The 23,102-nt window shown below is 45.7% G+C and overlaps 2 protein-coding genes across 3 annotated transcripts; one reads left to right on the forward strand and one right to left on the reverse strand.

The window, feature by feature from the left end:
* Nucleotides 1–1,332: 1,332 nt before the first annotated feature.
* On the reverse strand, nucleotides 1,333–2,200 carry LOC124705430 (26.2 kDa heat shock protein, mitochondrial-like). The gene is made up of 2 exons (XM_047237155.1): nucleotides 1,942–2,200; nucleotides 1,333–1,845 (listed from the first exon to the last, which is right to left on the reverse strand). The coding sequence occupies exons 1-2, from the start codon at nucleotides 2,198–2,200 to the stop codon at nucleotides 1,421–1,423; spliced, it is 684 nt and encodes a 227-aa protein (XP_047093111.1). The 3' UTR covers nucleotides 1,333–1,420.
* Nucleotides 2,201–10,424: 8,224 nt separating this feature from the next.
* LOC124705431 (haloacid dehalogenase-like hydrolase domain-containing protein Sgpp) lies at nucleotides 10,425–12,103 on the forward strand. 2 transcript variants are annotated; one of them, XM_047237158.1, is made up of 5 exons: nucleotides 10,425–10,553; nucleotides 10,672–10,780; nucleotides 10,899–11,053; nucleotides 11,383–11,644; nucleotides 11,749–12,103. In XM_047237158.1, exons 1-5 carry the CDS (start codon nucleotides 10,534–10,536, stop codon nucleotides 11,926–11,928), a joined length of 726 nt encoding a protein of 241 aa, XP_047093114.1. In that variant the 5' UTR covers nucleotides 10,425–10,533; the 3' UTR covers nucleotides 11,929–12,103. The 2 variants fall into 2 exon arrangements, with proteins under 2 accessions (XP_047093114.1, XP_047093113.1); XM_047237157.1 differs by having other exon boundaries at nucleotides 10,430–10,553; nucleotides 10,669–10,780.
* Nucleotides 12,104–23,102: the final 10,999 nt, after the last annotated feature.

A 23,102-nucleotide genomic window follows, 5' to 3' on the forward strand; every position in this document is an offset into this window, starting at 1 on the left:
GTCGCCATCCGCCGCCCAATGGGTCTAACCGCCCCCGACGAAGGAGGAGGCCACCACCACCATGCCCGGGGCTGGATCCCCCGACATCCTCATGATGCGGCTCTAGCTCAAAGCACCACCAGGTGCCAACAATTGGAGACGTCGAGTTGCACATCAGTACGCGGCCCGTCCGAGCCCATCTAGGCTCATATTGGGCTCTCCTGTACCGCCACCTCACGCCATCCGCCGACGCCGCCAAGAGCCCTGTGACCGTCGCCATCCGCAACACCGCCGCAGAGTGGGCCAACGAGCACCGCCACCACGACCCAACCCGTGGTAGAGGAAATTCGCCGCTGCTACAAGGCTGCACGGGCTTATGTTCAGTAACCTTCAGCGAATGTGTTTACGTTCATTGTTTTTTGGAGCACTGTCTTGCAATACAGCGACATAAACTGAAAATTAAAATAGGAGTAACACTAATTTCAGTATGTAAGCAATGGATGAATACCTCCAGAAAGAAAAATCTGTCATCTGAAATCAATAGGAACAAATTGGAGCTCTCATATGGACAGATTCCATGAGAAAGGAAAAGGAATCTGCACCGTGTTAATTCAAGAGAGAAAAGGAACCTTCACTCGGTTCATGGACAAATAGAAGCTGCGTATGGCGATGTTGTGTTGTAAGGCTCGCCTGATCAAACCAAAACACTGCATTTCCCTGAATCTAAGGTGAACACTGCACAGTTGCAAACATGGCAGATAAATAGCTCAGTAAATAAAAAGATCCAATGGTTCATCACCACTAAGATTTAGTGGTTTAGCCCATCACCAAAATCTCCGAGATTAGCTTCACATTGCCCCAGAAGTAATTTGTGCAATAGGCCAACAACTAGAAACCACAACTAATACATGAAGCACAACTGGTTTAGCACTATCACCATAAATATACAAGTGAAAGTACTTTAATTTCATCTTGATTTATCGCCACGAAATTTCGAACGCACAGGCCCAATCAAATTAGTTTGACCTGCAGACAAAGTTGAGGAACTGTGATCAAGAAAACGTCACACCTACAAACTTGCACAGTTACTGTTCTTCCAAGAAAAGGAACATAGGATAAAGGCAATTATTTCTCATAAGAGTGAGCTATAATGATCGTCCAGTTACATTTATCAGTGAAGCATGAGAAAATTAACAAATTTCTTGGCCAATTTCACCAACAAAGCAGTTCATTCATGACCAATTTCACCACCAAAGCAGTTCGAAATCAAGAGAGTTCATGACCAACTTCACCATCACCTAGATCAGAAACTAAGCAAGCCGATCACAGAGCAAAACATCACCACATCAACAAGGCGTCTCTCAACTCCACTCACACCGATCCTCCCATTAGCACTACTACTACTGCTAGGACTACCCTCGATCGATCCCCGTCTCCCTCCCTACTCGATGGCGATCTGGAACACGTCCTTGCGCTCCTCCATCTTGAGCTTGGGCACGGTAACCATGAGCACGCCGTTCTTCATCTCGGCCTTGATCTTGTCCATCTTGAACGCGCCGGCGGGCATCTCGATGCGGCCGCTGTACTTGGGCACCGCGGCGTCGTCCTTGTCGCCGTTCCATGCATCCTTCTCGCCCTCCCCCTTGATCACCAGGCTATTCTGCTCCGCCGACACCTTCACGTGCTCCTTCCCGAACCCCGGCATCGGCACCTTCAGGTACACCGCGTCGTCGTCCTCCTTCGCGACCGACCACCCGCGCCGCGCCGTGGAGGAGAGGCCGCCCAGACCAGGAGCCGCGACCGCGTCCTCCATCAGACCCAGCAGACGGCCCAGGCTCGTCGGCGCGCCGAACCGGTCGAACACATCTGAAGAATTAAGAAGGCAAAGGAAAAAAAAGTTGACGGATTTGTCCCACAGTATTCACAGAGAACCGACGCAGGAAAGGCGAGGTCGAAGCATACCGTGGGAGAAGAAGCTGGGCAGGTCGGAGTCGCGAGCACGGCGGCGGCCCACGGCGTCGGCATCCTTGTACTCGCCGTTGGTTTTGTCGTCGTCGTCGTCGGAGCGGCGGACCTCCTTGCCCTGGGTGCTGCAGAGGCGGCGGACGGCGGCCGGGCTGAGCGCGCAGTAGGACACGGGCGCACCGGTGGGCGACGGCTCGGCGAGCAGCTTCTTGAGGCTGGCCAGCGCGGCATCAGTGCAAGCGACGGCGGAAGCCATGGATCTGTCTCTCTCTGCTGTGATTTTGGATTCTTGTGATGGACTGGACAGGAGAGGAAGAGGAGGAGCGGAATGGAGTGGGTTTTGAAGGGGTCGCTTTCTTGTGGAAGGGGGTGGAGAAGGGGTTAGAAGGTTCTGGAGAGCACCGGATGAGCCTCGAGTCTTCGAGAACCACGGCTTTAGGATTCGTGCTGGCTGCTGTAGGTGCCATGGGTCGTACTACGATTTCTTGGTGAAGGGGATGGAGAAGGGGTTAGAAGATTCTAGAGACCACGGGAGGGTTGATGTATGATCACTCGATCAGTGCCATGGGTGGTACGGTGATCTTCTTTTCGTATGCTCGGATGAGCGATGGCTAAATTGCCTGATTAGCGTTTGAGTAGTTTTGACGGCTTGCGAAAAAGCTGAAGTGTGTGCTTAGTGATTTCACACTTTCTTGATAACAAGTCGTCGTGCTATACTTCCACAGTTCCACGTTACTGGTGATTGAGAGTTGCCAATTGTTGTTCACTTACAAATATATGGAACTGTCTTACATACACAATGCAATGGCACTCCCCTCTTAGCACAAATGTCAGATTGTAGGTGAGATTCGTTTTTAGCATGAGGAAGGCCATGTAACTATGTAAGCCCTCCCACCTTTAGCAGATACTAGTACTGCATAACAAGGCACAGCAAAATCATGAACAAGCAATGGGGCATCCATGAAATTCAGTTGCTGTGGCTCTAGTACTGCATAACAAGGCACAAACTGAACAGCAAAAACATGAACAAGCAATGGGGCATCCATGAAGTTCAGTTGCTGCGGCTCTATCTAAGAATAGGTGTTGAATGTTATTGCTCCCATGGTTTGCGCAAAGTTTCATCAAACAAAGATTTCATTTAACTACAACAAGGCCAAGAAATCATTCAGTCAATCAGGATGCAGTGACTTCTCCAACTACTAGACTGTAGCATTTGCTTCTAACTTGGCTGCAACTTCAAAGGCCTGCCGACACAGGGGCGACTCTGCGCTTCCATGAAATACTGTCCACTGTCAGGTTAACTAATATGATACACTAGCCCATCCTGCAGCCAACATGCACGGAGGACAGTCAGTCATTGTAAATAATTTTATTGAACATGACACATCATAATCCCAAGTTCAAGCTATACCTCATCATAATCGAAAGGTGACGGTGCATTATTATTGTAGAGATTCATCTGATAAATGGTAGTATTGTAGAGATCGATACAAGGCGACAAAGCTTTTCATGAAATGTTATTCAGACATGAAGCTAGAGATCACAACTTTGAGGCACGTAATATAGCTTCAGGTGTGCAGTGGATTAGGAATCGACAAACATGTTTGGTTCATTGAACTTCCTGGTCTATTTCAATGTAATGGTAGATATTTCAGATTAACAAAGCTCCCATGTTCCTTAAACAGATTTAGGTGGAGACGTTCAAATGATTGACATGGGGAATGAACCAATGATTACCACTTGTTAGCGTGGGAGGACCATATGAAGTATAGTAGTATATCGATTGAGTGGGGTGCTTTTTTTGTTTGGTTTTATTTATCTTTTGTCAGAATTATGAATTGTTTTTATTTTCACGTTTAAGTTGATATCTTGAAAGTACACCTAGCCTTGGCTCGGGGACGCCATGACGGACGCGAGGTGGTGGAGTGCGCTGCCGGCGGCGGAGGGAGTGGTGGGGGCGGGCTGCAAGGGGAAACCCTAGGTCCCCTTCTCCTCGCCTCTCGGTGGCCGGCGGTGGAGGGCTGGCTTTCGGCTGCAGCGGTGCGCAGGCATGTGCGGTGTCTTCGGACTATGCGATCTGCTTGGTGTCTCCGGCGGCAATCATGGTCAGCCTGGGATTGTCGCCGGCGTGGGGGCCCGACCTGAATAAAGGCGGCGGTCCGAGGGTCTCTCTTGGGCGAAGATGAAGACCTACCGGAGACCTGTCCTTCATGATCTGGCCGGAGTGTTGAGTTCCGGAAGGCGCCGCCGGCGAATGTAACAGTGCTTCTATTGCCTGGAGTTTGCTGGATCGGTGGTATTCGGTCGTGCGCGCCCATGCTTTTATTCCGACCGTTCGGTTTTGGAGGGTGCTACGCGAAGCTTTTTTCTGTGTTGACACCAAGTGACAAAAGAAGAGAATATCATGAAGGCCGGATTTGGAGGACTAGCTAATGGAGGTTCAAGTCTTTGCGCTGTTGAGGGGCTTGCTTGGTGTTCCGGACTTTGGAACAGTGGTATGAAAGTGAGGCGGCAGCACATGTGAAGTTCAGAGTCTTAGGGTGAAAACCCAAGGTCTTGTCTTAACTGGTTATGCCTGGCAATGTCCTTGTTGAAGGCATTATTTTGAGAGCGGAGACTATCTTCAGGGTGAAAACCTAAGATCTTTGATCGGGCGACGACGGCGCTGGTGAAAGGATCGTATGCCGCACCTAGAGGGGGGTGAATAGGTGCTAACCAATTTTAAGTTCTTTTTTAATTTAGGCTTGACACAAAGGTAAATTCTCTAGATATGCAACTATGTGAATTTACCTATATGACAAGGTCAACAACTAATCAAGATATAGCTACGCAATATATAGGGGAGATAATAGGATAGAGGTAACCGAGAGTGGAGCACGCGGAGACACGGAGTTGATTCCCGTAGTTCCCTTCCTTTGCAAGAAGGTACGTCTACGTTTGGAGGAGTGTGGTTGCTACGAAAGCCAAACCAACGCCACGAAGGCTTCACTCAGGTCTCCGGTGAGCAACGCCACGAAGGCCTAGCCCACTTCCACTAAGGGATTTCCTCGAGGCGGAAACCGGGCCTTTACAAGGTTCTTGGGGCACACATCCACAACCAAATTGGAGGCTCCCAAATCTGTAACAACAACAACACAAAGAACAATATCAACTACAAACAACTAGGGTTTCTCAAAAGAGGAACACTAGCAAATGGGCCCTCAAGCATATGAGGGAGAAATGCAAATCGCTTCGGTGAAGATGTAGATCGGGATCTTCTCCTTCGAATCTCCAAAGATCAAGGGCTTTTGTTGGGTGGAGGAGATCTTGTGATTCTTGTGTTTCTTGAGGTGGCTCCAATGGTGATGAACTTGGGGAATAATTGAGCAGCTTGGGGAGGAGGAAGACGGGGGGTATAAATACCCCCTTCCAAAATCTAGTTGTTGGGACTCTTCGAGGGCCGGATTATCCGATGTAAGTGAGGGCCGGATAATCCCCCCCCCCGGAAAATCCGGCCTTGGGGAATTTCCGGACAAAAGTCCGGCCCCCTATCCAGGGGGTTACTGAGCCGCATCGCCAAAAGCCTTAGCTGATTTTAGGGGGCCGGATATTTTGCAAATATCCGGTCCGGAAAATCTTGCCTGCAGAAAAACAGCCTACTTCTTTTTGTCTCGTTTTTCCACAAAAAACATCCATATACATGTATATATATTCTCTGCACCACTTCATCAAACATTAGTGTATCACATATATTGACATCAAACATTCCAAAACATAATCCGAGAGATGTTCTTTCAGCTGGTGCACTGTTTCCTTCTTGGAGGCGTTGCTTTTGAAGAGTCTAAATTTCAGGTGTTGTCTTGGTGGTGGATGTATTACTGTTGCTAGGGTTGGGATACTGTAACGAGACTTTTATTTCTTAGTTTTCTTTTTCTATTTTTTGGTTGTGTGCATCCGTAATGTTATTAGGACTTTGTGTGCAATGAAGTGAAAGCAAAACATATATGAATTGGTTAAAACAAGCATGGAGCATAAAAAATTATAGATATGTTTAAGACGTATCAGCAAGTTCAAAAGAGAAAAGCTGTTTGATGCACTAGCTATGACCATTGATCAGAAAATCTCAGGTCAATGCATGTTTCACAAACATTTCTTCAAAAGGTTTATTTTATTCTGAAATCTATGCCCGCTAGTCTTCACAGGTTGACCAGAACTTCACGGAGTTCCTTTCCTGCCGCGTTCGTAGTTCCCTTCCCGGAACAAGGAGTGACAAGCCACAATTTGATACACTCTGCAGAGGTGCGTTACTTTTCTCATAAGAGAACTTATCCTTGTTGCCAATCGGGCGTACCTTCCCGTCCACATTTCCTTGATGTGAGGCCCAGTATAAGAACCAAGCCAGTCACTGTCCTTCTCCGCGACCCCGCATACCCACCCTTTTGTCGCACTCACATATCCCTAGTAGACATCTTATGTTCATACGGCTTTACCCACGATATGCTATGGACAATCCATCATAGACGGTAGAGAGCCCTTCATCCAGGTGGATGGGGAGATTAAGTCCATCCCAAACTACTGAGTGTTCACAAACACATAGCCAAGCTCTATCAAGTCCATTGATATGCGGAAGGAAAAGGTACAGTTGACTTCCCGCAGCCATTGTAAATCTTATGGTTAACACGATATGTACGGCGCTAGAATCACTAGACGGTATTTTTTGTTAGTCCTAGATGTATAGAACCCTTGCAATGGAACTTCCACCATCATCTCAAACCATGGTTCCATTGCCCACCACATAGTCATATTCAGAATTGAAAAAATGTAACATTTTATTTTCAATGCAGGAGTAATAAGTATATTGCTTTGCAAGTAAAATGATATAAAGTAATCAAAGGGATGAGCAAGGGGTGAACTTGCCTGGAGACTGCGAGATAATGCAGTTCGAGAGTTTGGATGGAACCTGGATCTTGGGTTCTGAAAAGAAGCATCATTATCCGGTAAGAACAATGTTTAAAGATTCAAATGATGCATATGCTTCGTGGATTGATTTTGGTTGAACCCTTCCCGCAGTGTTGATTTCGTACTTAAGGTTTGTTATATATTAAGGTTTTATTTTTCTATTAAACCCTTTATTAGTGATGTTTGAAGGTTTGAAATTTAATAAGGAAATCTTATTTAACAATTATAATTTCTTCTTACCAAAATAAATACTTAAGTAATAGGAATTAATTTTGAAAGTATTTGAGTTGAAAATTATTTAAGGAAATAACTAATGCTTCCTTGATTTTGTTTTTAATAAAATACTTTTATTTAAGTATTTAAACTTAAATTAAAAGTTTGGTCAAAATTTCTTGTCAAAAGTTGTCTTGGATAATTTTTCTTTAAGTTATGTTTTGTGTAAGGAATATTTTTAATGTATTATTCCCATTTTTCTTGAGTTTTTAGAAGTCATTTAGGGCCTATTTGCATATTAGGAGTTAAAGAATCAAAATTGGCAAAGAATAGACAAAAATGCCCCTAGGTTGGCCCACTAGTTAGGGCTTGGTTGGGTTAGACCCAACCCTGACCGGGTCGGTCGGTCCGACTGGCCACTCCACCCCCGCACGCCCCGCTAACCCTAATCCTAAATCCTCTCGCGCTCTGGCGATTTCGTTTCACCGCCACCATTTTCGCCTCACTCCGGCCGACTCCAACCACCTCAGTCGTCGCCATGGGTCGCATTCGATGCGACAGGCAACACTTCTGCTTTCTATCCGCGAGGATCCATTGATTTCTTCCCCCCAGACGCTTGCGCAACGCTAACCTGAGTCTAGGTCTTCGGTGCCGTGGTTGCGCCGTCGTCACCTCGCCTTCTCTCCGGGTTCCGTGACCTACACGTCACTTGGGTGGCTCTGGCGTGCGGCCTGGCGCAGGTGGCGCCGTCGTGCCCCTGTTCTGCCAGCCCCTGGTGCTTCTGGTGGTTGCTGCGGTGGTTGGGTGTCGCCGGCGTACACTGGCACCTACCCTGGGCTTGCAGTTCTCGCAGCCGCGTGGGCACTGCCCCACCATGTTGTGGCCTCTGCTCCCAGGCGCAAGGTGAGTTCATTTCTCCTCCCTCTCTTTGCCTCTCTGCCTCTCCCTGCCTCCCTGGTTCATAACCTGCTCCCTGATGATCATTTGATCAAGCAGGGATGCATTGTTAATTGCTTGCGGCTAGCTCTCCTCTCTGGCTATGCCCTACTCTATGGAATCCTGCAGTATCTAGCTTTTTGGTACTCTAGTCTGGTTCAGAGATGAGCATTGAGGGATCAAGTTGCTGACATTTTTACTAAGCCTATCCCTTTACCATTATATGAGCATTGTAAACGCAATCTCAATCTTTCGCTAGTTGAGATTGAGGGAGGGTGTTAGAGTACATCGTATGCCGGTTATTGTACTGGTTCCTATACATATACGGTCATATTGTAAACTCTTTATACACTATATATTTTACAAGATCCCTAACCGACGAGGTACATCGGGGCGGTCCAATTCTTTGTTCCGCTTTAGGTTGGCCTTACCACGGGGAACCCGGAGAAGGTGCTGAGGGACGCGGGGGCGAGCTTGCTGATCGAGGATTTCCGGGACCCAAAGCTGCTGGCCATGCTTCAGGAGCTCGACCCTACAGCTGCAGAGAAGTAAGGCTGATTAGCTGATGTTCACGTTTAGACTAGCCGCAATGGGAGTATCATAATTAATATTATGCACGCCATGTTGACAAAAATCTGATGTGACGCACCAATTAATAAGGTGAAAGATGGCACGTAAAACTAGAAAACTTAATGACAAATACATCATATATACAAATTTGCATTAAGATTCTACAAAACATTAAATATGATAATACTATGATACTATCTTATGATACCATGCATTGTGAGGGTAGTATAATAAATAAATATCATGTGCATGATACTAGTGTATGATACTTCCCATTGTGACTAGTCTTACTAGGCACTAGCGAGTTAGCGAACAGTTTGACTGTTCAAAACTGATGCAAACAAAACGTCGTTGGTTCTTTTGGTAACTCTGGCTACATGTAGTGGGCCAAGTAAGGGATTCTGGGCTATGGCTGCGTCGTGCATGCCATATGCCATGTGAGTTGTTGTGTGAGGGCATCTTCAACAACCCGGCGTAAATGGACTTGGAGCGACCGTTTATGATCGTGCGGTTAAAAATGCGCATGTATCTAGGCCCAGCGGCTCGACGCATAGTGACTGGGCTGTTCGCGGAGACGCAAACGCGGCTCAAATATGCGCCAAGTTTGTGTCTGCGCGGACCGCGCAGTCGTGCCGCGCGACCACTCGCTTTTCCCATGGGCCCGCCTGGCAGAGACTCTGGCTCGATGCGTCTTCTCAGCCGGCGCGACTTTGTGCACAACAACTGCCAGGAAGGGCAACCACCAGAGTGGAAACCATGTCGATCGACGCACGAATCGCCAGAATGGAGCGCGGAATCATAAACCGCCGCGGAACAACAACCGCAACCCTCTTCAATTTCTGTGCCGCCATTCATCCCTGCTCAATAAGACCCCTAAGTCCGCGCATTTGGATCTTCAACCAGCCGCCACCATTCATCTCTACAACTGACGGCGCCATGAGCAACCTCTCTTTTCCATCAGACTCCGAGAGCGAGGGGAAGCCGCCGGGATGGCGACATTGGTGGGATAGAACAACCACGCCGGGCAGCTCTTGCTCCCCACCGAGGGGCGACCAAGAGGAGGAGTGGGACGCCGTTGCCGGCGGTGACCAGGAGGAGGAGGGGGACGACGTCGCCAACGACGGCCAAGACGAGGAGGAGGAAGAGGATGAAGAGGCCATGTGGACACAACTGGAGGTGGAGGAGGCGACAGAGGAGGCGACGACGATAAAGAAGGAGGCAAGGGCCCATGCGAAGGCGAAGGCGGAGGTACGACCGGCGTGCACCGACGACGAGGAAGACACCAAGGACGACTCGTCGGAGGGGGACACAATCTCGTCAGACGCGGCGAGCTCTTCCGAAGAGGTGACGAGTAGGAAGCATCCCCGTGAGGATGACGAGGCGGGGCCGCTTCTTTATGTAACTAGTTTTAAAATTGGTTTGAACATCTTTTTTCGCAGTTTGTTTGTTAAATTTGTTTCAAAATATTGCACTACTTTGTGTTTGAGATGAGTTTGAATGGAGCACATGACCAGCCTCGCCGGACAAAATGCGTCAGGCCGCTGTGCTACCCCTCGATGAAAACAGACAAGTTTGGCCTGTCGACTACTTCGGTATCTACAGGCCGACACAAAACGATGGCAGTGAGGCCAATAGCAATCTATAGAAAAATCTTTTTTTAAAACATCTATAGGAAAATCTTAATGCCCCAATAAATGGCTGATTTGGTGGTAGGTGTGGAGCCTAGCGTGGAGATCTTTCGGAGTGATTTGAGGTTCGTGCTGGTCCAACCTTTTTAGACTCTACCAACCAGCGTCCAGGGTACCAAACGGCAACCCTACTTTTTCACTACAATCCTCACCTCGCATCAGCAGCTGCAGCGGCGTCCGGTTCAGCAGATACAAGAACCCCGCCGCGCGCGCCCACCGGAGGAGCGCCGCCGTAGCAGCGGACATGTCGGCTGCCGGCGACAGGTCAGCTCCGCAGCCCCTTCCGTTTCCCTGGACGAACCCCGCTTTTGCCGGTCCTCTGTTTTGCCTTCTTGCTTGCGTTTACCCTGTCCGAGGCCCTGAATCCGCGCGCGTGAAGCAGGGATCTGCAGAAGCTCGCGCCGCTAGAGGCCATCCTGTTCGACATCGACGGCACCCTCTGCGACTCGGACCCCTTCCACTTCCTCGCCTTCCGCGACCTGCTGCAGCAGGTGCGTCTCTGTCCTGTGACTCCTGTCGCCGGCGACGTACGCCCATGGCGTCTGATGCGACCTTCTGACCTCCACCGTTCTTGTTTTAGTTAGCCCCCGTGTCTGAATCTTCCCGCAGGTTGGCTTCAATGGCGGGGTTCCCATCACCGAGGAGTTCTACAGCGCCAACATCAGCGGATGGCACAACGACGCCCTCGCCGGCCAGCTGTTCCCGGAGCTCGACCACGACAAGGCCATGGAGTTCATGGACCAGAAGGAAGCACTCTTCAGAAAGTAATCAATCTTGCCTTACCTTCGCATGAAATACATTGATACTGTCTAGGGAATGTTGTAGACAACGGTGAGAATCGATCGCTCTGAATGAATTTGTTGCTTCAGATACAGCACCGATCGAATGCAGACTTCTCTTTTTTTAATGGAGGATGAGATCCCTGGCCCTCTGCATGAATAAACATATAGTAGGCAAATTTCTGCACAAGCCTCCAAAATACGCCTTTGTTCTTCTGCAAGTTTTGGACAATAACGTAGTCAGATAAAAGAGGAAAAAATGTTCTAGTTATTCTGGTCCTTTCTGAAAACTTGAAGCTCAACTTTTCTTGCAGGTTGGCAGCAAGAGAGCTCAAAGGACTAGACGGCCTGCAGGATCTGTGTAAATGGATCGAAGACCGCAACCTGAAGCGCGCGGCGGTGACGAACGCCCCAAGAGCGAACGGCGAGCTTGTGCTGTCGCTCCTCGGGCTCACCACCTTCTTCCCTGTGCTCGTCATCGGGAGCGAGTGCGAGAGAGCCAAGCCGTCCCCAGACCCCTACCTCAAGGCCCTCGAGCTCATCGGCGCGTCGCCTGATCACACCTTCATATTCGAGGTAATGAATCTCACATGCATGGGTACCTAGGATCAAGTCTGCTTTCTTAATTTCTCCTTGTTGTATCGACAAGCCTAACGTTTCTTTTTCGTTGGATTTGTCAGGACTCTGCGTCCGGGATCCGGGCTGGCGTCGCTGCTGGCGTGGCCGTGGTTGGCCTGACCACGGGGAACCCGGAGAAGGTGCTGAGGGACGCGGGGGCGAGCTTACTGATCGAGGATTTCCGGGACCCGAAGCTGCTGGACATGCTTCAGGTGCTGGACCGTGCAGCTGCAGAGAAGTAAGGCTGATCAGCTGATGTTCACGCTTACTGGGCACTAGCAAGTTAGCGGACAGTGATCCTGATTTTTCATAGTCTCATTCATGAACTTGAATAATTGAGCAGTATTTATCTTGCACCGCCTCATGGTCGGAGGAACGGTCCGTTGGTATTTGCATATTGCAAGTTAAGCAGTGGTCTTCACTGCTTGTCAGAGGAATTTGCGGTGACATATCCCGCGATCATAAATCCGAATTGTGCGGTTGTGCCAATATGTGTACTAAGGCCTGACTCTTAGCACATTATTATAGGCAAAATGCTAACATGATGCTACAGGCTACGTCAAAAAAAAGTGATGTATCTTAACATAAGGTTCTTACACGTGTTCATAGACAATAAATCTTTCTACTCCAGTTATGTGCAATCATGACCCCTTTAACTTGCTACTCCAATTTGTAAGTGGGATCTGGACGGACAAAGATTGTACGGAGATGTGGACTGGAGTCCTTGAGGTATCAACTATGCAGGTGCGCAATCATCTTAGAATGTGGAGTCGGAGGTGGGTTAGTGAGATCAAACTTAAAGACCTTACTGGAGCCAGCTAGTGAGTAATGCACCATAGTCTTGGAGGATGAGAATTAGTATGGCCACAACAAGTCAACAAGGTTGATTATAGCACCACTATTTCACTTGTTGCTATATTGATTGTCTTTTGAAGACTAACTTACACATTGTCTTCCCTTCCCATATTAGGCTCACCTTGAGAATGCCGAGTTTTCTGAACAAGCTAATTGAAAACTATTTTCAGATGCATAACATCTCTCTCCTGGCATGGCTACTTGCAAGTTTGCAATGTGGTCTGGTGACCCACTGGGTACCTCTACATAGAGTATTTTTTTTTTTGAAACGGAGGCAAAAGCTTTGCCCCATCGATTAATTAAGAAGAAGTTGCTCAGTTTTTAGGAGAAAACCGAGCGAAAACCTACAACAACAGGGCTAAGCCCATACCAACATCACACCCACAAGAGAAAAACATCGAAAGAATGCAACCTCTAAACCAACTAGAACCGACACACAAGAGCACAACGTCCCACTCAACCGGCCCTCTTCCTTCTTATGCTCCTGATAGATACTCTCTTGAGAGACTTCTGCACCCTCCTGAACATATCCTCCGAGGCCTTCCCCGCCAAGACGCAATCAATGTCCTTGCCATATCCAGGGCTAGCCGCCTCCAAACTAGCGAGCAAGCCGCAAAGCTCTTTTGCAAAAAGAGCCTCAGAACTAGGCGCCAACACTGCTCCACAGTCCAAAGAGGAGAGGGAATGGCAAGGCTCCAACTGTGGTGGCGGGGGTGTCATGGCCACCTCCAAGGTCTCAAAAGAGCATAACGCCAGCGGAAGCACCGCAGGAGAATCACCAAGCAACTCAAGCCGCTCTGGCGTGATCTGCAACACCGGAGCCAAGGTCTCGTCTATGCCCTCGCTCTCCGAGGCAGCCGACACAACAGGTTGCAGCGGCTGGCCGGGGCTGCCACGAGGAGAGAAACAGCTGTAGAGATATTCTTCTTCGACCACAGATGACTTCTCCTCAACAGAGCCAAGTGCAAGTGAAACCTGCACGGTGGTGAGCTCATGTCCACCTGAAGAACATGCCTCCGTCGGCTCCAACGAATCACCAACATGTGCCAACAACAACTTGAGGCTTGCCACCTCCTCACAGAGGGGGCGAGTCGCCTCCTCGACGCGCGTAAGAACCAACTGTGTGAGCTCCGTGCGTAGCAAGGAAAGTTGGCACTGAAAGCGGGAGTCCAAACCAGCGTTGACATTGAACTCCTCACAACACCTTGGAGAGGGCCTTGGCAGTGATGTTGCAGGAGACGACGAGTGGCACACGACGTCGACCCAACTCCGGGACGCCGATGGACGACGTGGCTGTGCGGGCGGAGAGCGGCGCCGCGAACAAGGATCACGTGCGTCCGGAGAACGTGCACGACCGTCCGGAGAGCAAGAACGAGCGGCGGGAAACCGCGCACGGCAGAAACGCTCCCGATGACCAGGATGGCGACATCGGATGCATCTAAAGGGCTCACGACATGCTCTGACTTGGTGGCCACACTCGAGGCAACGAAAACACCTTCCTCGAGCCCACCGCTTGTACGCGAGGCTACGCTCAAGACTTTCCCTCGACGGCTCAGGGGGAGTGGCCCGGCTGGAGTGGCATCCACGACCCACATGCTCCCAGTCCCCCTCGGCTTCTAGAGCAACTGCTGCAGCAGGGAGACTGCCACCGGTCGACACTGAAGAAGGATCAAGCAGACGAACCTCCTCCTCTGGCGTCTTCTCCTCATTGCGCATATTGTCCGTGCCTTGAACTTTGCCGGAAACAACTCCTTCGGTGACAGACAACGATGGTAGAGGAGCTTGGGGTATCGAGGTGGCTGTCAGCTGCTTGGGTAGGCAGGGATGCCCAGGTGATGGCAGCGACAGGGAACCAAGCCCCTCAACCACCACACCAGGGTCACGCAGATGCCCATTGATACGTCTCCGACGTATCGATAATTTCTTATGTTCTATGCCATATTATTGATGATACCTACATGTTTTATGCACACTTTATGTCATATTCGTGCATTTTCTGGAACTAACCTATTAACAAGATGCCGAAGTGCCGGTTCTGTTTTCTGCTGTTTTTGGTTTCGAAATCCTAGTAACGAAATATTCTCGGAATTGGACGAAACGAAGACCCGGGGGCCTATTTTTCCACGGAGCTTCCGGAAGACCGAAGAACATACGAAGTGGGGCCACGAGGTGGCGACACCACAAGGCGGCGCGGCCTAGGGGGGCCCGCGCCGCCTATGGTGTGCCCCCTCGTCGGGCCCCCGACTCGCCCTTCCGCCTACTTAAAGCCTCCATCGCGAAACCCCCGATGCGAAGAACCACGATACGGAAAACCTTCCGGAGCCGCCGCCATCGCGAAGCCAAGATCCGGGGGACATGAGTCTGCGTTCCGGCACCTCGCCGGAGCGGGGAAGTGCCCCGGAAGGCTTCTCCATCGACACCGCTGCCATCTCCACCGCCATCTTCATCACCGCTGCTTGCTCCCATGAGGAGGGAGTAGTTCTCCATCGAGGCTCGGGGCTGTACCGGTAGCTATGTGGTTAATCTCTCTCCTATGTGCTTCAATACAATAATCTCATGAGCTGCCTTACATGATTGAGATTCATATGATGATGCTTGTAATCTAGATGTCATTATGCTAGTCAAGTGAGTTTTACTTATGTGATCTCCGGGGACTCCTTGTCCCACGTGTGTAAAGGTGACAGTGTGTGCACCGTGTGGGTCTCTTAGGTTTTATTTCACAGAATACTTATTCACTGTTGAATGGCATAGTGAGGTGCTTATTTATATCTCTTTATGATTGCAATGTGTTTGTATCACAATTTATCTATGTGCTACTCTAGCAATGTTATTAAAGTAGTTTTATTCCTCCTGCACGTGTGCAAAGGTGACGAGTGTGTGCACCGTGTTAGTACTTGGTTTATGCTATGATCATGATCTCTTGTAGATTGCGAAGTTAACTATTGCTATGATAATATTGATGTGATCTATTCCTCCTACATATGCATGAAGGTGACGGTGTGCATGCTATGCTAGTACTTGGTTTAGTCTTTTGATCTATCTTACACTAAAGGTTACTAAAATATGAGCATTATTGTGGAGCTTGTTAACTCCGGCATTGAGGGTTCGTGTAATCCTACGCAATGTGTTCATCATCCAACAAAAGTGTAGAGTATGCATTTATCTATTCTGTTATGTGATCAATGTTGAGAGTGTCCACTAGTGAAAGTCTAATCCCTAGGCCTTGTTCCTAAATACGCTATCGCTGCTTATTTCTTGTTTCATTGCGTTACTACTGCTGCGTTACTACTGCTGCGTTACTCTCGCTTGTTTACTTGTCCTGGGCAAAGCACTTTTACGGTGCCGTTGCTACTACTTATTCATACCACCTGTATTTCACTATCTCTTCGCCGAACTAGTGCACCTATTAGGTGTGTTGGGGACACAAGAGACTTCTTGCTTTGTGGTTGCGGGGTTGCATGAGATGGATATCTTTGACCTCTTCCTCCCTGAGATCGATAAACCTTGGGTGATCCACTTAAGGGAAACTTGCTTGCTGTTCTACAAACCTCTGCTCTTGGAGGCCCAACACTTGTCTACAAGAATAGAAGCTCCCGTAGACATCAAGCACTTTTACGGCGCCGTTGCTGGGGAGGAAAGGTAAAAAGGCACTCATACTCCGGTTCCGAGTAACGATACTTTTACGGCGCCATTGTGTTTGTGCTCGAAGCTATTTCCTTTAGATCCTGCAATTGCATCTTTTTGTTTCTTGTTTTTATTTTCACTAGTTAGGCATAATGAAAAACAACAAAAAATTTAGTGAGCTTTTTAATCTTTTTCCTGATTTAGAATTGTTTGGTGTGAACATTAAAAAACCAATGGAACCTTATTCGCATGCTAGTAGCGATGTTATTAGTATGAATGCAATTACTGCTAATGCTATGGAGAAGTCTAAGCTTGGGGAAGCTAGTTTTTGTGATCTTTTTAGTTTCCCATCTTTAGGGGAGAAAATTTGCTCTGAATATCTCCCAAATGCGATAACTCTAATGATGCTTGTGATATTTTAAATCCACCTACTGCAAGTACTGCTTTCAAGATACCCATGAAAATTATTGAACGTGTTATTGATAACCGCTATGAAGGGGATGGAACTGTCCATCCTGGAGATCATTTACTGTTTTTACATGAATTATGCGGGTTATTCAAGTGTGCAGGTATCTCTATGGATGAAGTGAGAAAGAAGCTATTCTCTTTTTCGCTGTCTGGTAAAGCGGCGCATTGGTATAAATTGTTGAAGAATAGTCATTCTCTTGGTTGGGAGGAAATTGTATCTCTCTTTTACTCTAAATTTTATCCTCCTCATGAAGTGCATATTGATAGGAATTATATTTATAACTTTTATCCTCGTGATGGAGAGAGTATTTCTCAAGCGTGGGGGAGATTGAAATCACTAATGCTCAAATATCCCATTCATGAGCTCCCCCGTAATGTTATTGTTAATAATTTTTATGCGAGGCTTTCAGGACAACACAAGGATTATCTGGACGTGTGTTCGGAGGGATCTTTCACAAGCAAGGAGGTTGAAGCTAGGTGGGATCTTCTTGATCGGATTGAGGAGAACGCCGAAGGATGGGAGAACGACAAAGGTAAAGAGTTAGGTATAAATTATGATTATGAATGCATTGAAGCTTTTATGGATACCGATAAATTTCGAAATATGAGTGCTACTTATGGTCTTGACTCTCAAGTTGCTGCAAATCTTTATAAAGCCTTTGCTTCTCATTTTGAATTGCCTAAAAGAATTTTGATAAGTATCATGAACCTTTTAAAGAGGCTTGCATGAAGAATGAAATTGTTGTTAATTATTGTAATGAGCATGCTCAAACTCCTAAGAATGTTATTTCCTATAAGCATGTTAATTTTTGTGGAATACATAGACCTTGTGGAATTAATCAAATCAAAGATGAATATTGTATCCATCATGCTAATGAAAAAACTAGAAAGTGGTTTAGGGTTCTAGATGATCTTGGTAAAAAAGTTTGTACCCTCTATCCTTTTATTTGTGAAGTTTGCCATGAAGTGGGTCATTTTAATTTTCAATGCTCCTCCAATGATAATTTGAACCCAATGAGTGCTGCAAATTTGTATTGTGACGATGAAATTACTCCTAATCAGCATGATGAACTTACTTTATTTTTGGGGTGTGAAGAACTGTCGAGAAAAATCTCTTTGTTACATATGAGTGATCTTGATATTGATGATGTCCTGCATGGGTGCTTTTCTTATTGCATTGATAATAGCCATACAAATACTTACATACAAAATATTTTAGAAGATGACACCTTGCCAAAATATGATAGGACCGCTGTGTGTTTTCAACTAATTAATGAAAAGGAGGGATCCTCCCAAGTTTCTTCTATTGTTTCTGAAAGTAAATCAGGTTATGCGGACAAGCCACCCTTCAAGCCTCTTCCTCCTAAAGAAGGGAACGAGGAGAAGGAAGAGAAGAAGAAGAAGAAGAAGGGAACGAAAAAGAAGAAGAAGAACAAGAAGGAGAATAAAAAGAAAGAGGTAACGGCGTATCCCCGCGTGAATGAGATAACGCTAGGTAACCGTAAGTATGTTGCTCCTAATGATTATTATGATAATGAATCTGAATACGATGATCTTCCTATGCCCTTTACATACATTAGCGATCATGATTTGAATGACCACACTACTTTTGATATTACAAATCTCTGGGAAACTAATTCTGAAAATGATGATAATAATTGCCATAGTGTCGGTGCTATCCATGCCTCCTCCCATAATGATATAGAAAGCTCTAAGCTTGGGGAAGAGGTGTTTGAAAATCCTTTAGCTACTGGTCATTATGTTCTTGATACATCTCCTTCTAATAACAATGATGGTGTGGACACGGATAAACCGATCTGTGAAAGATAACTATTCTATTTCCTATGATGACAACTGTGCCCCCGATCTCTGATGATTATTATAAAGAATGCTATGATATAGGTTCTAACTATCCTTATGAAACTTTTCATAGTCATGATTGGATTACCAAAAACAATTCCCTTAATATGCAATTTGTTTACCATGTTAAAATTCTTGATAATAATCTTACTCCAATTACTATTAATGAGAATAACTCTTCTTATGCCAAATTTAATGATACTTCTATGCATACGAATCATGATAAGAATGTTTTAAGTGATGGGTATATTGTGGATTTCATAAATGATGCTACTGAAAGTTATTATAAGAGAGGGAAATATGGTTATATGCATTTCAATAATATTAAGTTTCCCCTCTTTATGTCGAGAATCTTGAAGTTACTCGTGTTTTGTCCTCTTATGCTTGTCACTTTGTTCTTCATGAATTCATTTGTGTACAAGACTCCTCTTCATAGGAAGCATGTTAGACTTAAATGTGTTTTGAATTTGCCTCTTGATGCTCTCTTTTGCTTCAAATACTATCTCTTGCGAGTGCATCATTAAAACTGCTGAGCCCATCTTAATGGCTATAAAGAAAAGAACTTCTTGGGAGATAACCCATGTGTTATTTTGCTACAGTACTTGATTTTTATTTTGAGTCTTGGAAGTTGTTTACTACTGTAGCAACCTCTCCTTATCTTAGTTTTGTGTTTTGTTGTGCCAAGTAAAGTCTTTGATAGTAAAGTAAATACTAGATTTGGATTACTGCGCAGAAACAGATTTCTTTCGTTGTCACGAATCTGGGTCTAATTCTCTGTAGGTAACTCAGAAAATTATGCCAATTTACGTGAGTGATCCTCAGATATGTACGCAACTTTCATTCAATTTGGGCATTTTCATTTGAGCAAGTATGGTGCCCTTTTAAAATTCGTCTTTACGGACTGTTCTGTTTTGACAGATTCTGCCTTTTATTTCGCATTGCTTCTTTCGCTGTGTTGGGTGTAGGATAACGTTGCATAGAAAACAAAAATTTTCCTACCGCGAACACGCAATCCAAGCCAAGATGCAATCTAGAAGACGGTAGCAACGAGGAGATGATCAAGACTAACCCTTGAAGAGATTCCAAAGCCTATAAGAGTAGGCTCTTATTGCTGCGGTAGACGATCACTTGCCGCTTGCAAAAGCGCGTAGAAGATCTTGATCACGATCGGTTCCGGTGCCACGAACGGGCAGCACCTCCGTACTCGGTCACACGTTCGGTTGTTGATGAAGACGACGTCCTTCTCCCCGTTCCGGCGGGCAGCGGAAGTAGTAGCTCCTCCTTGAATCCGGCGGCACGACGGCGTGGTGGCGGTGGCGATGGAGATCTCCGGCGGAGCTTCGCTAAGCGTGCGGGAGAAGAGGAGGAGAGAGGGGCGGTTAGGGTTGGGAGAGGGGGTGGCCGGCCACCTATGGGTGCGGCCAAGCTATGGGCTTGTGGTGGTCAGCCCCCTCTCCTATGCCCCTCATTATATAGGTGGAAGCCCCAAGAGTTGTAGTCCAAGTCTTCGAATAAGACCCCAACACCAAAACTTCCCAAAGGTGGGAAACCTACTCAAGGAGGGAGTCCTACCCAAGGTGGGACTCCCACCTTTTCCTTAGGTGGGGTGGCCGGCCACCTCGGTGGAATCCACCGGGATTCCTTCCCCTTAGGGCTGGCCGGCCATGCTAGTGGAGTCCCTCCGGGACTCCACCTTCCATAATGCAATTCTTCCGGACTTTTCTAGAACCTTCTAGAACCTGCCATAAATGCACCGGATCATTTCCAAACTTGGAATATGACTTCCTATATATGAATCTTATTCTCCGGACCATTCCGGAACTCCTCGTGATGTCCGGGATCTCATCGGGACTCCGAACAAATATTCGAACTCCATTCCATATTCAAGTTCTACCATTTCAACATCCAACTTTAAGTGTGTCACCCTACGGTTCGTGAACTATGCGGACATGGTTGAGTACTCACTCCGACCAATAACCAATAGCGGGATCTGGAGATCCATAATGGCTCCCACATATTCAACGATGACTTCAGTGATCGAAAGAACCATTCACATACGATACCAATTCCCTTTGTCACGCGATATTTTACTTGTCCGAGGTTTGATCTTCGGTATCACTCTATACCTCGTTCAACCTCGTCTCACGACAAGTACTCTTTACTCGTACCGTGGTATGTGGTCTCTTATGAACTTATTCATATGCTTGCAAGACATTAGACGACATTCCACCGAGAGGGCCCGAGTATATCTATCCGTCATCGGGATGGACAAATCCCACTGTTGATCCATATGCCTCAACTCATACTTTCCGGATACTTAATCCCACCTTTATAACCACCCATTTACGCGAGTGGCGTTTGATGTAATCAAAGTACCTTTCCGGTATAAGTGATTTACATGATCTCATGGTCATAAGGACTAGGTAACTATGTATCGAAAGCTTATAGCAAAAAACTTAATGACGAGATCTTATGCTACGCTTAATTGGGTGTGTCCATTACATCATTCATATAATGATATAACCTTGTTATTAATAACATCCAATGTTCATGATTATGAAACTAATCATCCATTAATCAACAAGCTAGTTTAAGAGGCATACTAGGGACTTCTTTGTTGTCTACATATCACACATGTACTAATGTTTCGGTTAATACAATTATAGCATGATATATAAACATTTATCATAAACACAAAGATATAAATAATAACCACTTTATTATTGCCTCTAGGGCATATCTCCTTCGAGTCTCCCACTTGCACTAGAGTCAATAATCTAGTTTACATTTGTAAAGATATAACACCTTGGCCTTCGGTGCTTTATCATGTATTGCTCACGGGAGAGGTTTTAGTCATCGGATCGACACGCTCGAAACGTATGTATTTTGTAATTCATTTGCGTCTCAACGCATCACTCATTCCCAAATGAGTTGGCATTTAAATATGTTTGATCTTACGGTGGAACCTTAATTCCGTTGTCCGAAATATGTCACTAATATTGTCACACACAATATAGCTTCAAAGTTCGACTCTGTCGGAACTACACCAAGTTCTCAAAGAACCTCTTGACTTAACATCCTTTGTCATTGTCAAAATAATGACATACTCTGCCTTCTTTTGTAGAATCCGTCACAATATTTAGAACTCTTCTAAATCTAGCATAGACAACTTCTAGCTCATTGTGCTACCTTTTAAACAACACTTAGTCTAATTTGAGATTGAAATTATATTTTATATGTGACAAAACCAATATCGGTGTAACACCTTACAGCGATTTGTTTGTCATTTCTTCATACAAAAATATATATATATATCCTTAGTTCTTCTAAAGTACTCAAGGATATTCTTACTGTCATCCAATGATCATCATATGAATCATTCTGGTATATGCTCATAACACTTTATAGCACATGATATCTGATTGTGTACATATTATTCGTGATCTATAATCACTCATGTGTTTTTACTTATTGAGTGTCAGATACACTCAAGTCTTGTTAAACCTTCACATGACAAGAACATTTTCTTAATATTTCTATATTGAACTACTTCAATATCTATCATATGTACTTTGACTTTAAACTTATTTATGTGTTTCAATCTATCTTCATAGATCTTGACACTAAATTTGTTTCGATCCATATCCTTTCATTGAAGTTAATTCTCAATGAAACCTTTTAATCAAGTATATAATTACATCATTTATAACCAACTATATGTCACCTACATAAAGTATTATAAATGTGTCTTAGCGCTCCCACTTAATTTCTTGCAAATGCAAGCTTCTTCATCATCTCACGATGAAATCAAAAACTCTTTGACTATTTCATCCGGTGAAGATTCCAACTCCATGATACTTACTTTATCCAATTAAAGCTTGTATACCTATCTAGTATTCCACGGACCAGACAAAACTCTTGGTTGTATCTTGTATACATACTTACATGTAAGTAGTGTATTTTGCCATCCTACTAGCATATCTCATAAAAGAAATATGTAGTGATTACTACAATAATCCACATAGACTATAAGCATTGCTACGGAAGATCTAATCTTATCGTATTCAACTCTTTGAACTTTGTCGTAAACAATTTTTCGATAAGTCAAGCTTTCTTCAAGGATATTTCATCCAAGTCTATCAATTTCATAGATCCATTTACTTTCATAAAGTATTCATCTATCTTGGATTTCATGGCGCATGGCCATTTTAATGGAGTCGGGGCCCATCATAACTTCTTTGTTTTGTAGTTGGTTTATCATTGTTCAAAATCAATCCTTTGTCCACAAATCATTTATTTGATCACAAAGTAAACCATACCTACAAGGTTCAATATGTACTTCGATCTCCATGGCTAAAACACTTTGTAGTCATGAGAGCCATGATCGTCGTGGCCGCTTCCGAAACCAATTCCGATGCTTTGCGCTACTCGATCATTATGCTCGGGTTCATAAACCTTATCAAATTATATTGTCCTCCCACTCAAATACTTCACTCGAAACAATTTCTCGGAAATAAGAAACATTGACAAACACTTTTGTCTTTGTCTCGTGGGAAGAATTCCCAATTAAATCTCTGGGATAACCAACAAAGACATTCATCCGATTTTG

Source organism: Lolium rigidum, chromosome 4 (genome assembly GCF_022539505.1).
Source record: "Lolium rigidum isolate FL_2022 chromosome 4, APGP_CSIRO_Lrig_0.1, whole genome shotgun sequence".
Taxonomy (NCBI): Eukaryota; Viridiplantae; Streptophyta; class Magnoliopsida; order Poales; family Poaceae; genus Lolium; species Lolium rigidum.